The sequence below is a fragment of the Salvia hispanica genome, chromosome 3 (assembly GCF_029641045.1).
Source record: "Salvia hispanica isolate PSC_SH4W2 chromosome 3, Shi_PSC_v1, whole genome shotgun sequence".
NCBI classification, from domain to species: domain Eukaryota; kingdom Viridiplantae; phylum Streptophyta; class Magnoliopsida; order Lamiales; family Lamiaceae; genus Salvia; species Salvia hispanica.
Window position 1 is genome coordinate 1,711,680 of NC_142694.1, and position 14,200 is coordinate 1,725,879.

At 37.3% G+C, this 14,200-nt stretch overlaps 3 protein-coding genes across 5 annotated transcripts; 1 reads left to right on the forward strand and 2 right to left on the reverse strand.

Moving 5' to 3' along the window:
- Window positions 1-723: 723 nt before the first annotated feature.
- On the reverse strand, window positions 724-4,231 carry LOC125208926 (violaxanthin de-epoxidase, chloroplastic-like). Of its 2 annotated transcripts, none has more exons than XM_048108456.2 (6): window positions 4,089-4,231; window positions 2,753-2,985; window positions 2,507-2,673; window positions 2,305-2,401; window positions 1,819-2,210; window positions 724-1,382 (listed from the first exon to the last, which is right to left on the reverse strand). In XM_048108456.2, exons 2-6 carry the CDS (start codon window positions 2,975-2,977, stop codon window positions 869-871), a joined length of 1,395 nt encoding a protein of 464 aa, XP_047964413.1. In that variant the 5' UTR covers window positions 2,978-2,985; window positions 4,089-4,231; the 3' UTR covers window positions 724-868. The 2 variants fall into 2 exon arrangements, with proteins under 2 accessions (XP_047964413.1, XP_047964412.1); XM_048108455.2 differs by having other exon boundaries at window positions 2,753-3,006; window positions 4,089-4,229.
- A 3,175-nt stretch (window positions 4,232-7,406) lies between these two features.
- On the forward strand, window positions 7,407-10,731 carry LOC125214602 (putative receptor-like protein kinase At1g11050). The gene is made up of 8 exons (XM_048115693.1): window positions 7,407-7,416; window positions 8,225-8,773; window positions 9,094-9,120; window positions 9,229-9,675; window positions 9,752-9,867; window positions 9,965-10,225; window positions 10,337-10,537; window positions 10,666-10,731. The coding sequence occupies exons 1-8, from the start codon at window positions 7,407-7,409 to the stop codon at window positions 10,729-10,731; spliced, it is 1,677 nt and encodes a 558-aa protein (XP_047971650.1).
- Window positions 10,732-11,239: 508 nt separating this feature from the next.
- Window positions 11,240-13,475, reverse strand: LOC125214752 (uncharacterized). Of its 2 annotated transcripts, none has more exons than XM_048115891.2 (5): window positions 12,958-13,475; window positions 12,728-12,778; window positions 12,169-12,302; window positions 11,901-12,001; window positions 11,240-11,738 (listed from the first exon to the last, which is right to left on the reverse strand). In XM_048115891.2, the coding sequence occupies exons 1-5, from the start codon at window positions 13,303-13,305 to the stop codon at window positions 11,629-11,631; spliced, it is 744 nt and encodes a 247-aa protein (XP_047971848.1). In that variant the 5' UTR covers window positions 13,306-13,475; the 3' UTR covers window positions 11,240-11,628. The 2 variants fall into 2 exon arrangements, with proteins under 2 accessions (XP_047971848.1, XP_047971847.1); XM_048115890.2 differs by having other exon boundaries at window positions 11,240-11,795; window positions 12,958-13,474.
- Between the last annotated feature and the right edge of the window lie 725 nt (window positions 13,476-14,200).

Here is a 14,200-nt window from a genome sequence, read left to right on the forward strand (position 1 = left end):
ATTAGTGATGACACGAGTTTTAAGAAATTGGTGGCGTGTGTAATAAATGAAGTGAGATGGTTTGACTTTTTGGTTTTTCATTTTTATTGTTTGATTTATTTTTATGTAGATAATGACATTTGGGTGTAATTTTGATGAATAATGGGGTAAAATTTTATGTCCAAATATGGACGATAATAGATTTTTATGGCAAAATGTGACTCTTAAACTGGGACGGTGGGTGCATTTGTTATAAAATGAAAACACTATAAGTAGTGAACCCCAATGACCATATTTACTTAATATTGAAGGAGTTTGATAAATCTATATGGAGTACCTTATTTATGAAATAATCAACCATAACCATGACTTGATTTCTAGTTTAATGGAGTAAAACTATATCTAAACCAAATCTCAACTAAAAAAAGTTGTGACTTAGGTGATGGACCCCCATCCAAGTCCAAGAATAGTGAGAGGCCCAAAATAGTACTATTACGATTAATTTCTCTCGCGTAGTACTTGTTAGCGTTATTTATATTGTAGTAATATTTAAAAAATATTATTGACCCCATTAATTTTATAAATTATCTAAATTAAAAATTAGATTTGTTTTATTTCTTTATAATGTTAAACAAATATATAAATAATAGATCATGCTTTGATTTTTATGTAATTTGTAAGATTAAAAAAGTCGACACTGATTTTAATGTATTAAAATCAAATTTATCATATAAAATGCAAAAATTACACTAAATGTAAATTAAATGATAACTATGCTAGTGTAGCATGATATTTCTCTATAGAATCATGTATGAGCTATACATGAGTCTTTGCATAAAATGGTACTAATAAAATGCAATGTATTATTTCCTTCACTATACAACACATTTCACCTCAATTTTCTCAAAGGCAAAGCTCTTCCAAAGAGCTTCTCCACCTCACTTGCTTCCATTTTCAGATCATTCAACAAATCCATCTCTTCCTTGCTCAGCTCTTGCAAGAAGTAATCCTTGTCTTTGATCAGCTCTTGGAACCCTTCCGCCAGCCTCTCGAACAACGTCATCTCCGTCCTCTTCGCCCTCTCGACTTCCTGCTCGACCTCCTGCTCGATCTCCTCGACCTCCCTCGCGATGAACCCCTCGCCCTCCTCCACCGTCTTCTCCAGCCGCTCCACCAGGGGGGGCTCGGGCCCGCACGTGTTGTCCGTCTTGATGAACTGGCTCAAGTCGCGGCCGACGCTCTTCGCCGCCTTCTCCAGCCGGGGCACGATGCTCTCGGGCAGGACCGCGCTCCGGGTGTAGATCACCGCGCCGCCGTACCCGTCCCACGCGTCGTTCCGGCCGCGGTAGTAGACGAATATGTAGTCGTCCGGTTTGTTTTCCACCTGGGCCGAGAGAATGTACCTGCTCAAACGATTCAGAATCAACATGTTAAAGTCGAACTTGAGACCTTTGGCCTCTGACATTAACCACTCTACTGCTAAGCCAACACACCGGAATCATCAGTGTTGATGGCCAAATGAGAGCACTATAAAGTATGTATCAAAATGCTCGGATCGGTCAGTCCGGGCCAATCGGGTAATGATTTTTTTGGGCCGGGCTGACCCAAACCTCCCGAGCTGATTATTGGGCCAATCCACTTTACCGGCCCAGTCTATTTTATCTCAAGTCTACATATGTGTAGCCAAATTTGCCACCTCTATCAAAACAAGTGCCTTATAGCTAACTTAACACTATCGAGCAATATACGCGTGTTGCCAATTATCGTGGAACGGAGGGAGTATATGTGAAGAAATGCAATAATTCGAGCAATGAGCATAAGCAAGACAGCAGAAGTTACCAGTCATCTTGGTAGTGAAGATACTCGTTGTCGTGGTTGTACAATATCCCCGGATATTTAGGATCTTGGACGAAGTTCTGGACTGCTGTTCGGGTGAAGAAGCCCGTGTCCGGAGTCTTGACCCGCCATGTCAAGTTCGCCACAAGCTTGTTCCCCTCGGTGTGGAATTCATGCAGTTGGCAGTCAAAAGTGTCGAATGTGGGATTCAAACCGCTGCTTATGAACCATTTCCCATTGAAATCACTCATGTTGAAGTTCTGCACTAGAACGGCCGGATCTGGCGCGGGGAAGTCGCCTAGATCAGATTTCTGAGGCACGCACTTCTTCCGCGTGACTGCGCAGTCGTTGAACTCGTCCACAACGCTGTTTGCAAATAAATCTCCGCACTTTATCTGCGATACACAATGATCATAAACTGATAAACCTACTTCTTAGAGCTATGAAAATCTTAAGAAGTTCGTATGTTATGGCAAGTGTTCGAATTACCTGGCATTCAGTCTCGTCCGGCCTGTTGTTGCACGTGTTGAGACACGCAACATTAGCAGCGCATGATGGATTCGCAATGCACTTTGCAAGCTCGATTCTGCAGCCAAACATCATTGCTCGTGATCAATAATTATAAGACAGGAAATGGCATAGTCATACTATTGTCACTACTATGTGCTCAAAAATTTCAATTTCGGGTTACCTACACTCCTTGAGTAAGCAAGTACAAGTTTTCAATGCGTCCACAGCCTGAGCCGAGGGACTCATCATCAGTGCTAATGCCACTACCACCGCTGCTCCCTCAACATAGGTCCGTTTCTTCCAAAAATCAAGACTAGACACCTCCGGAAAACACAGTTTCTTCTTTACCTATACATAACAAGAATGTGTGAAACACGATGCAACGACAAGAAATCTTCGAGAACACATCAACAAGTGGACTCATCACCTCAGCTATAACTGAGCTAATCCCACCACAGCTTGAAGGTGACTGTCTCCGTCTCAACCCTTCACACCGGAGGCTCCATCTACCCAAACCTACTCTTACTATCAGATTGCCATTGAAATTAGCTCTACCGCAGCCATATCTTCCACAACTAGTTAACTTCAATTTATCGTGCAATAATTTGCTTTCGCCATTGGAAAGCACTCCTGAGTACAGCGAAAAAGCCATGGCTCACGCTGATGAAAGCCGAACACTAACTGAGTTAGGGCAATCGTGTTAGAGATGCTTCTAACATGTCAAACATGAATGTTTTACCAAATTCATCATCAAAAGTCCATGTATATATCAGTATTGTTTGTGATATAGCATTGCAATACAAATCAATATTTCTTTTCATATCAGAAAGTCCATTGGCATTTGAATTTCATCATAGTTTTTAGATTGAAGGATGATTCTCACATGAACTATTTAATGCCAATCAGCAACTCTCTTGAACATATTTTCATTTGCAACAACAGTTAAGATAAATCTAGATATTATTCCAACTAGAGAAGATACAATAGCATAAACACAAATCCATACAAGTGGGTCATTTCTCCATTTACAACACACTCAACTAACATTCTAAGAGGGAGTATTTTTTTTTTAAATTTTTTTTAATATTTCATAGATTCCCCCCACACCAAGCAGAATCCAACTGTATATTCCTTGAAGAGAATCATGAATCTTTCCGCCTTGATTCATTGACATTTTCAATGAAGCTTTCATCTTTCATTAACAGCTAATAAAGTGTATCTTTCAAGAAAACGGCTGCCGGTATCTAATAATGGATTTTCTATATAATATGCTAATTTCAGATTAAGCACTTGAGAAGCAGAATTTCATGGTATTTCACTCAAAACCCTCACTGCATCATTTGGGATTCTTAAAGAAACAATTTTTAATCGAACTAAATGTCACCATTGCACAATCTCTCACAACCCCTCAAACTTGCTATATTGGGATTATGCGATATCAATTCTTGAAACATATATGCACACTACTTATTACTAAAGCAAAAACACAAAAGTGTCAAAAAACAGAATTTCATTGTATTTCACTCAAAACCTCAATTAATCACTTGGGATTCTCCAAGAGACAATTTTTTTCAGCAAGAATCAATTTTTAGCCAACTAAATGCCAAATTGCACAATCTCTCACAGTCCCTCATAATAAAAATGAGTTTTCACACCTAATAAACATATAAAATGAGAATTGAGAAATGCCAATACTTTTTAATAGTGCAAACTAAGACAAAAACAAATGTAGAAAGAAAAGAGCAGGGAGAGAGCCCAAAAACCTTGAATATGTGAAACGAGAATGGCCATCCTATTTTTTGGGCATTGAGTGGTGAAAGAGAAAAAGATTAGAGTTAGAAATTTGGTGACGTGTGGAGTTTGATCGGATAAGGGGTCTTGTGATTATGAGCCCTGCAACGTTGATAATTGATAGGTGGGGTTTTTATGGAAACTTATTTAATTTTCGACAATACGTTGAAATTATATTTCATTAATATTCATATTGCTATTATAAAAATAATCATAAAAAAATTAAGATAAAAGGAAATGGTTATTTTGAGTTAATATTAAGTAATTTTCTTTTAATCCAGGTGAAATAGTCTTGATTAATCACATGAATAGTGTCAACGGTTTAGATTGAAGTGTTTTTCCGTACACGGACTCGGTTGTCATTGACCTAACAGCAATACGGCATCTAGGCCTGTCAAATCGGGTACCCGCGAATATCCGATCCGAAAATTTCGGATACCCGATCCTGAATTTTCCAAAATTTTATACCCGATACCCAATCCAAAAGTGATTTCGGATACCTGGATACCCGACTCGGGTATCCAGTCCCGATTTTGAAATTTTAGTTTATTTTATTATTTTTTTAAGAAAATAAGCTACAAACTTTTAAAAATACAAACTTGTCGTCCGAAGTTGATACAAACTTAAAGTAGTTCAAATTTAAGAGAAAAAATCTACTACAAATTTTTAGAAATATAAAATCCATAAGTTATAATACCCCTTATTCATCCATAATAAACATCTCAATTCATACATTAACCCAAAATATGACTTATTGGTGAAGGATTTTAGGAGTACATTTAATTATTTAATTTTTAAATAATGTAATAAATACATTTATATTAAATTTAAAAAATAGAATATAAAAAATCGGATTATTTAGGTATACCCGATCGGGTATCGGGTTATCCGATACCCGATAATCCAAAAATCCTATACTCGAACCCGATCCCGAAATCTGAAAAATCGGGTATCGGGTATCCAATTACCCGATATTTCTGGTTTGGATATTGGGTATCCAATTCCCAATATCCATTTTGACACCCCTAACGGCATCCCTAAGAAGTTGTGACGTGTATATACTTCTTCCATCCACAAGACCACAACTATTAGTCTTGTTTTTCCATTTTGATTCGGTAAGTTTCTCCCTCTATAATTATATATGAATCATTTACCACTAAAAATATTTTCATTATTTTTATTTTATTTCTTTTATATTTTAATAATTTTATATTAAAAATGTCTCGTACACTACAAGCTTATTGATATTCATCCAAATGTAATGAAATCAAGAAATTAGTCAACATAGGTACCAATGCCGTTGTGACAATATAAATCATGACTTAAGAAAATAACATTAAATACAGTCATGAAAATAACATTAAATACTTTTCTTGTTAGTTGTTCTTATCGCTAAATTCTGTTTTGAGTGTTGATTCCTACTCGGCAACTTGATCACTAATTTGTTAGTATTTACTTGTAGTGACAAATCGCTTAAATATGTCATTTTTTTCATAAAATTTCATCCTTATATGAATTATTTATCCTAGTATACATATTTTTATAAACCAACTTCTAGTACACTTTCTAAATTCTAAAATCTTTATCACATGTTCCAAGTTCAATTGTAAAATAGTACTCCAATACAATACAAATTCTCAAATGAAATATATAGAATTATAGATTATCAACTTAAGAAAAAAAATGATGTTGTATAGGTGTTATTTGTTTCCACCACATAGGAAGAGCGACTCTATAAGCGCATTTTTTTCGCTTATAGAATTGTAATGATTTTTATTAAAATCAAGGTCGTATAACATTTTTCGGAAAGTTTTTCGTTATAGAAATTGTCAAATTATTTATACTCATATTAATTTTTTGGAAAAAAAAAAACCCTTAATTGTACAAAATGTTTTTATTACTTTTATCAAATGCACCTATCTAATACTCCCTCCGTCCCACTTTAGGAGTCCCGGTTTATTATTTTTGGGTATCCCACTTTCGGAGTCCCGGTTGGAATATTTCATTATTGGTAATAGGCCCCACATTCCACTCACCTTTTCCCACTCACATTTTATTACTCCCTCCGTCCCCCATTAAGAGTCACACTTTTCCATTTCGGTCCGTCCCCAATTAAAAGTCACACTTCATTTTTACCATAAATAGTAAGTAGGTCCCACATTCCACTAACTCAATTCACTCACATTTTATTATAAAACCAATATAAAAAAATGGGTCTCACATTCCACTAATTTTTTCAACCAACTTTTTTTTATATATTTTAAAACACGTGCCCGGTCAAAGAGTGACTCCTAATAGGGGACGGAGGGAGTATAAAACTAATATATAAAAGTAGGACCCACATTCCACTATCTTTTTTCACCAACTTTCCTTTATATTTCTTAATACTCGTGCCGAACTCAACCGGGACTTCTAAAGGGGGACGGAGGGAGTATTCTCTAATGATTACCAGAATCATCACAAAGAACTATGAGCAAGACACTGTATCTGATTTTGATAACTTAAAATACAATGAAACTTTTGTCTTAAAACGAAATATATACTAGGAATATTATTTTCTTTTCAAATAGACTCCAATATTGAAGATTAAATTGATTACTGTTTCTGTTTTACCAACCAAAAAAACAGCAGATCGATGCCAAAAAAGATAATTTCAAGAACAAGGTTGCAAAGTCCGAACCATAAAAAAGAAGAAAAAAAGGGGGAAAAAAGAATATTCGAATCTCTCTTCGTTTGAAATGAGGAAGAAACATCTATAAATGTGTGCATGGCTTACTTTGTTTACAAAAGAAATTCTTAGTTTTATAAATATGAAAATAATTATCATATGAAATTTTCAAGCATTTGTTAATGCAAAATCGAATTTTCACATAGTGATGGATATCGGATGGAAGTGCTTGATGAAGTTTCGACTTCATTCTCTCTTTCAAAGGACTTTGCTTTGTGTTTTAGCCATTTCACTACCATCATTTGCTTATTCAGGTTCTTTAAATTTGTTTCATTTTATTTTCTCCATTTTTGTATTTATACGTAGGAACCATGTCAGAAACTGAATTAAATAGTCCGGATTGACAATTTTCGACAAGAAATCGGACATGAACGCTCCCAAAATTAATGGGATATTATTAAATCTTACTCCTTATCGGACCTAATAAACATACGATAATTTCGGATTTAGGGTCGAGTTTAGATAGATCCATTAATAATTGAAGTTATTAGCATTATAATTGTTTTCATTTTTCATTTACTTCATTAGTTGTAAATAATTGATTTGTAACATTTCTTTTTAGATGTCTCAAGGTAAATTATGCATTTCCTTTGAAAAAATTTACCTCTTATACTCTGTCTATTTTATTATTTTTTCTCTTTCATATGTTGTTTTACCTGCCATAAATTATATTTTACTTAACTCGGTAAACACCACTTTCTTAATTCCCATACTCAAAAGAAATGGATCCTTTTACTTGGGACAGATAACATTATTAGAGTTAGGATTGTGTTTATATATTTCAAAATCATAAGAAACATCCATTCATTGTTTTCACAGCTGCCACCTCCGCCGCCACCACCAAAATGTCAGGGTATATCTACCGTAAAACATGTATGAATCATTTCATGTTATTATTTAACGTGGTTGTCGTGTGTTATCAAGTGTGGGTCATATCGCACTGCGTTACCAAAGAACATAATCATATCACTAACAAGTTCATATTCGGGTTATAGGTTTTCTTACCAAATCGTGTTCGAATTTGCCTTTAACAAGTTGGATCATTATCAAGACAATGCAATAACAACCCAACCCATGTGATTTATCCTTCTCTATGTTATAGCCTTTCACACCCTAAGTTAGCTCTGGTTTCTCATGTTCATTTTTCTTGATTTATCCACATTACTCAAACTATTTTGTTACTAAAACCGAGTACAGGAAACATGATTAACCCTACTTTTATCCACATTTGATACTTATGAGTTTAATAATCCGATTTATCATCATTGAGCATGATCAAGATTTGTTCTCGATTCTCATTTTATCCAATTTAATCATATGAATCTTGCTTTTTCTCTCTACTAATTGTTCTGATCAAATCAAATGCACTTACACTTACAGCTTGCACGTTGAATTTCACTACACATCCATACAGACCTTTAGGTGGATGCCACAGCGTCAAAGAGAGCGTAAGCGACTGGAACATCTTCCCCCGCACCAGCTGCTGCCAAGAAGCTCTCATCGTGTACGCGCAAGCATTAGCTCTCGTCGCAAAAAACAGCTCGTCGGGGACCATCTTCCTCAGCCAAGAACAGTGGAACGACTGCACTAGTGCACCCTTCCAGCTGCAGCCCAACATGTCAACCGAAAGCTGTGGCTTCAACAATTTCTACTATGGGAGTGGCAAGTGCTCGATGCTGAAGCTCTCGGACATCGACCCAAATGTCACTAGCCAGTGCTCCAGCTTCGTCTCTTACGACGAAGCCTGTGGGATTTGCATGAAGAAGATATCAACGGCATTGGATACGATGATGGAAAGTATGGATGTGAAGGGGAATGATACAGAGAGAGCTACCTGCCTAGTTGGCCTTATTGTCTCAGTTATTGCTGGGAAGAAGAGTGATGCCTCTGATGATTTTGAGAGATGCTTGCCCGCTTTGGCTGGTCCAGGTTGGCTCTCCCTCGCTCGGCTTTTTTTTTCTCACTTTAGAAGAAAACAGATTAGATGTTCTCAATATGGGAAACTTTTTTTTATTTACAAAATCGATAAAACGCATTCCTAGAATGTGCAATTGAGTGATCACGCATTTGCCCTCGTTTGCCAAATGCGAGACCACTTAATTACGCAATCAAGGAATGTGTTTTTATCAATTTTGTAAATTAAAAAAAAAAGGACCATATATTGGGAATCTCTAATCTGTTTTCTCCCCAAAACAAGAAAAAAGCTTCTCTCTCATGATCTGACTTGAAAAATGTCTGCTTTCTTGCAGCACCTCATAACTACATCAAGATAAGCTGTGAGTGAAACATCATTAAGTTTCTAGTTTTTTGATGGTCTATGAAGTGTGACTCATTTGACTCAATATACAGAAAAATGTGTGTGTTTGCGTGTGAATTGTGATCAGATGGTGTGGCTGAAGCTCTACTAGCAGTGGTTCTGGTCATGATTGGCTTAGCTGCAATTATATCGCTGATAAAATACGTAACCAAGAATGAAAAGCAAAAGAAGAGGAAATCACCAGAAACAAAAGGCGTGGCGGATTTCACTGGCCTCTACAGGTTCTCAAAGGCGGAGATTGACAGTGCGATAAACCACGGAGGCGAGAAGAAGTGCTTAGGAAGAGGCAGTGCAGGCCTGGTATACAAGGGTGTACTTCCCAGTGGGCAGTTGGTGGCAATCAAGCAGATATACAAGAGCAATACGTCGGATTCGTTCACCAGGGAAATAGAGGGCCTTTCGAGGGTCAGGCATCCGAATCTCGTGTGTCTATTTGGCTGCTGCATAGATGATGGGGAGCAGTACCTCGTGTACGAGTACTGCCCTCACGGGAACCTTGCTCAGCATCTTCTACGTACGGCATTTCTCATTTTTGTGTTTTTACTCTTGGAAACACCAGTCTGCTTGCTCATGACTGTCCGAATGTGCAGGGAATGATGGTGTCCTAATGTGGGAGGACCGAGTGAGAATCCTGACGGAATGCGCGTCAGCTCTTAAATATCTTCATCACCACATGAGTGGATGCATCGTTCATAGAGACATCAAGGTGAGAATCAACTAACCTGTTTCGAAGCGATTTTCATACGATCACGTCGATCAGTTCAATATGAAATTATGTTGATTGTGGGTTCTTGTTTTGACAGCTGACAAACATTCTTCTCACTCATGATATGCAAGCAAAGCTGTCTGATTTTGGTCTGGCTAGGTTGATAGGTATGGAAGAGAGCAAAGTGTTTACCGATGTCCGAGGAACGATAGGATATATGGATCCTGAATATATGAGCAATGCCAAACTAACCAGTGCCAGCGACATCTACAGTTTTGGCATTGTCATGCTGCAGCTCTTATCCGGGCAGAGGGTCATTGAGCTCGATCTGGACGCAAGAGACCAGCTCACCAGGAAGGTTCTTTCATCATTGTAGCCATATATGATGATCTCAAATCTGCACACACAAAAAAAAAAAAAAAAAAATTTGCATCTAGGAAAGGGGATTAAGAATATGAAAATGATGCAGGCAAAAGATGTGAACATGCAAAAACGGCCACTAGCAGATTTTCAAGATCTTAAGATGAAAGGAAATATTGTGACGGTGGATTTTAAGTCCATACTGCAATTAGCAGTGCTCTGTGTGGCAAGTTCCAGCACCGGCCGCCCAAGCATAGATGAGGTTGTACAAGAGCTCGAGAAGGCTTTGAATAACACACGGCTGCAAATGGTTCGTACAATATTCAATTTATGCATCCGTTGCTACGTAAACATTCATATATATGCATATTCCAGTATGTAGGTGTGTATGTTATTCGGAATGTGAAATCACTAATGCGGCACTTGGTTGGCTTGCAGAGACCAAGGGAGAAGAGTTCATTTGAAGCAACACCCTCAAAATCACCAGAAGTGATTCATGTGTGATCCAAAGATGATGTTTTTTCAAGCCTTTTGAAGAGATGCTTCATACAAATAACAGAAATACGTGACGTAAATACACTGAATTAGTGACCATGGTGCCCGAGAGCTGGGTTTTCTCAGCACTCCTGTTACATATAGTAGTATATTTTAGCAAGAGAGTAAACTTTTCGTACCTTCCATTGTCCCTTTGTTTTCAGCAAATCCAAGGACTGATTTGATGATTTCTCAGTTTGAACTCAATCCTCAATTGATTAAAGGAATTTACAGCAACAACCTCACAAAATGATAAAGATGGTCATAAACATCATCCAGAATTGTATAACAATAACAAATCCAAGGATTCAAACCTAAAGACCTCCATCATACATCCATGGCGAATGACATTTTGAACCCCAGACGAGGCACAAATGCAAAATTAGATATTCAGAAAATAAAACAAATACGCCCTCCATCATGGAGTAGAACTGAGATTTTAAGCTGAAATATCATGGTAAGGACAAAAAAGAAGATATGAACCAATCCATTCGGAGTTAAGCTTAAAACTTTAAATTCAAAAAAGCGGTACAAATTTAGGGTCCTTCAACTGGATCCATGTGGATCAATACAAGCAAGATTGCACTTTAGACTAAATGCCAACTCCAGCATGAGTGCATGACATGATCTAAGCATTTCAGGCAGAGGTTTTCAAATAGATCGTGACTATAAACTCCACTTGAACTAATTTCCTAATCACTGCAAGCTAGTTTCGTATTTACACCAGAGAATGCTACACAAGTCTTTATTTTGCATTATGATCTGATCCAGAGGGAAATTGCAAGCGTCTTCGGGTGCTCATGTCACGTACCACAATGCCAGTCACTTACATTGATGAGCCAGCAGACAACATATTGACTGAAGCTATCAACTTTCTGTCTCATATTCATCAGCTGAGCTGTATTCGCCTGGCGATATGTAGTTCAAGAAAGTTTTGGCTGCTTTACCAACAACACGAGAAGTCTTCTTTGCAGCCCCTGCCACAACCGGTTGCAGTGAGATGATAGGCAGGCTAGCTCTTTCCTGAATCATGGCTTTTTTACATAGAGTACAATTATTTCGTTTATTACAAATCGGTTTAATATGCATAAAAATGCCTCATTTTGTTAACTGAGAAGAAAATGAATTGAGTGTCTTACCCATTGTTTGTTCGCGAGCAAGTGAACCTATTTGACGAGCTCCAGCTTCGGCTGCTTGCACTACTTGAGCAGATTTGTTGACCCCTTCTGTTATTTCTTGGCTGAGAAAAAGATGAAACAGCACATATTTAGAGGACCTTTCACAGCTTCTAACAACTACCAATTCTATCAATCCTAAACATCGACATATTCTAAATACTTCAACTAATCTATCTGCCCAAAGAACGAGGAAGAACTACTCGACAGGAGAAATGAAATACTTAAATACCTCAAGTCACTCAATTCCAGTGTGAGATCACTGATTTCCATCCCAGACAGCCTGACAGCTGCCATTGTGCTGGGGAGCTCCTCACGTGCAGTATCAGCTAATTTAGAAAGAGATATTGCAGCCCTTCGCATTGCCTACAGCAAAAGGAAAGTAAATGAATCCATAAAGTCCAGTCTTTCTTAGTCATGAGCAGTTACTTATATCTTTTACTTTTAATTTTCCCTGCAATAAAAGATGATTTCTCTATTGTTTTTCAAACTTAGCAATACAGCCAAAAGTAAGATATACCACCAAACCAATTACATGGAACTTGGATCCTTAACAAAATCATAAGAGCACTCTAATTTTTCCCAAAAGATTATCGTTTTAGAAAGCAACTTCTTCAAATTTTATTCACAATGCACTTCTTGTCTTACTGCATCGACCATATCATAATAAAAGTCCAAATAAACCCAAGCAATATATCATTATTCCAAAGAAAATGCAAAACAAATAGTTGTATTCCTGATAACATTCACCACAAGAGATTGAGAGATAAAGAGAATACTATTATACTTACAAATAATGTTGGCACAGCTGCGGCAACAAGGCAAGCGAATGCAACAGAAGTCTGCAAATCATCAATTTAACAATATATCATCTCATACCGAACATACTCAACAACTAATTATACACACAATAAAGAATCAAATAAACAAATTAAAAAATTGAAGTAAAACAAAAGGAATCACAGTAACGATTCCAAACAATCGAAACCGAAATTAATTTGCGCAACCGAAAGCAAATTACCGTGCAACCGATGAAGGTAAGGAGGAAAAAAGCTTGATCGCTCAAGCTCAATCTAGGGCGCGGAATCAAATTATGCGGAGAAAAAGGGCTTCTCACTTCAAAACTCAACGATTCAACTCCACTCTGCGTCTCCGGCGCCAAATCCCCAAATTGAGAAGTATGCGGCAACGGCGCCGTCGTGCCACTCGAATTTCCCGATCTGCACGAGACTCTGAGGCTGAACCGCCGCCGTCTGAGCGGTTTCAGGTCCGCCGTGAGGCGGAAAACGCCGTTCTGGATCCAAAATTGAGGCGCCTTTGGAAGAGAAAATTGAGGGGCGGCTGTGAGTGAGCCGCCGGAGGGTTTCATTGCCGGCGGTGGAAGGCTTTGGAAACACAGATAGTGGAAATGAGCTGGAAAATGGAACTAATTTAGTAGCGGAGAGTACAACTATTCATTGCAGTGGAAATTCCTCTGATTTTAGGCCTTTGTCTTCTCCACTTTCACAGCTTTGGAATTATCTTTCATTTCGCAAAAATCTTAAAAATTTTAACAATAATCAAGAATCACTAAATTAATAAGGTGACATGCCCCTTTGTGCAAGAATCTCATTTTTAGATGGCGCGGCTTTTAAGAAGTACTCCCCCCGTCTTCCATTAGGAGTCACACTTCCGTTTCTGCACTCATTTTATAAAAATAATAATAAATAGTTAAGTGGATAAATGGTAATTTAAGAGAGAGAATAATGTAGACAAAACTTTTTTCTACATTATTCTCTCTCTTACTTTACCATTTCTCCATTTTAACTATTTATTATCATTTTTATAAAACGAGTGCAGGAACGGAAGTGTGACTCCTAATGGGAGACGGAGGAGTATTAAGAAAAGTGGGTGGAAGAAAGTTAGTAGAATAGGGGTCTCACTTGTATATACTAGTTTTAAATAATATGTGAGTGGAATGTGTTAGTGGAATGTGGGGTCTCTATACCATTTATGATAATTATGAATCAGGACTCTTATTTGTGGACGGACAAAAATGGAGAAACGGGTCGCTTATTCGTGGACGGGGGGAGTAATATGTGGTAAAAGTACAGAGGATAGAATAATTTAAAATTAATCAAATCAATTTAATTTTTACATTATTATTGTGGAATTTTTCTATTATATCGGTCGTCTAACGCTAACCATAAATATATATGAATAGAATATAAAGAAAAAGTAGAAGAAGGAGACCAAATAGTGGATCATACTAATAAAAATGAAAA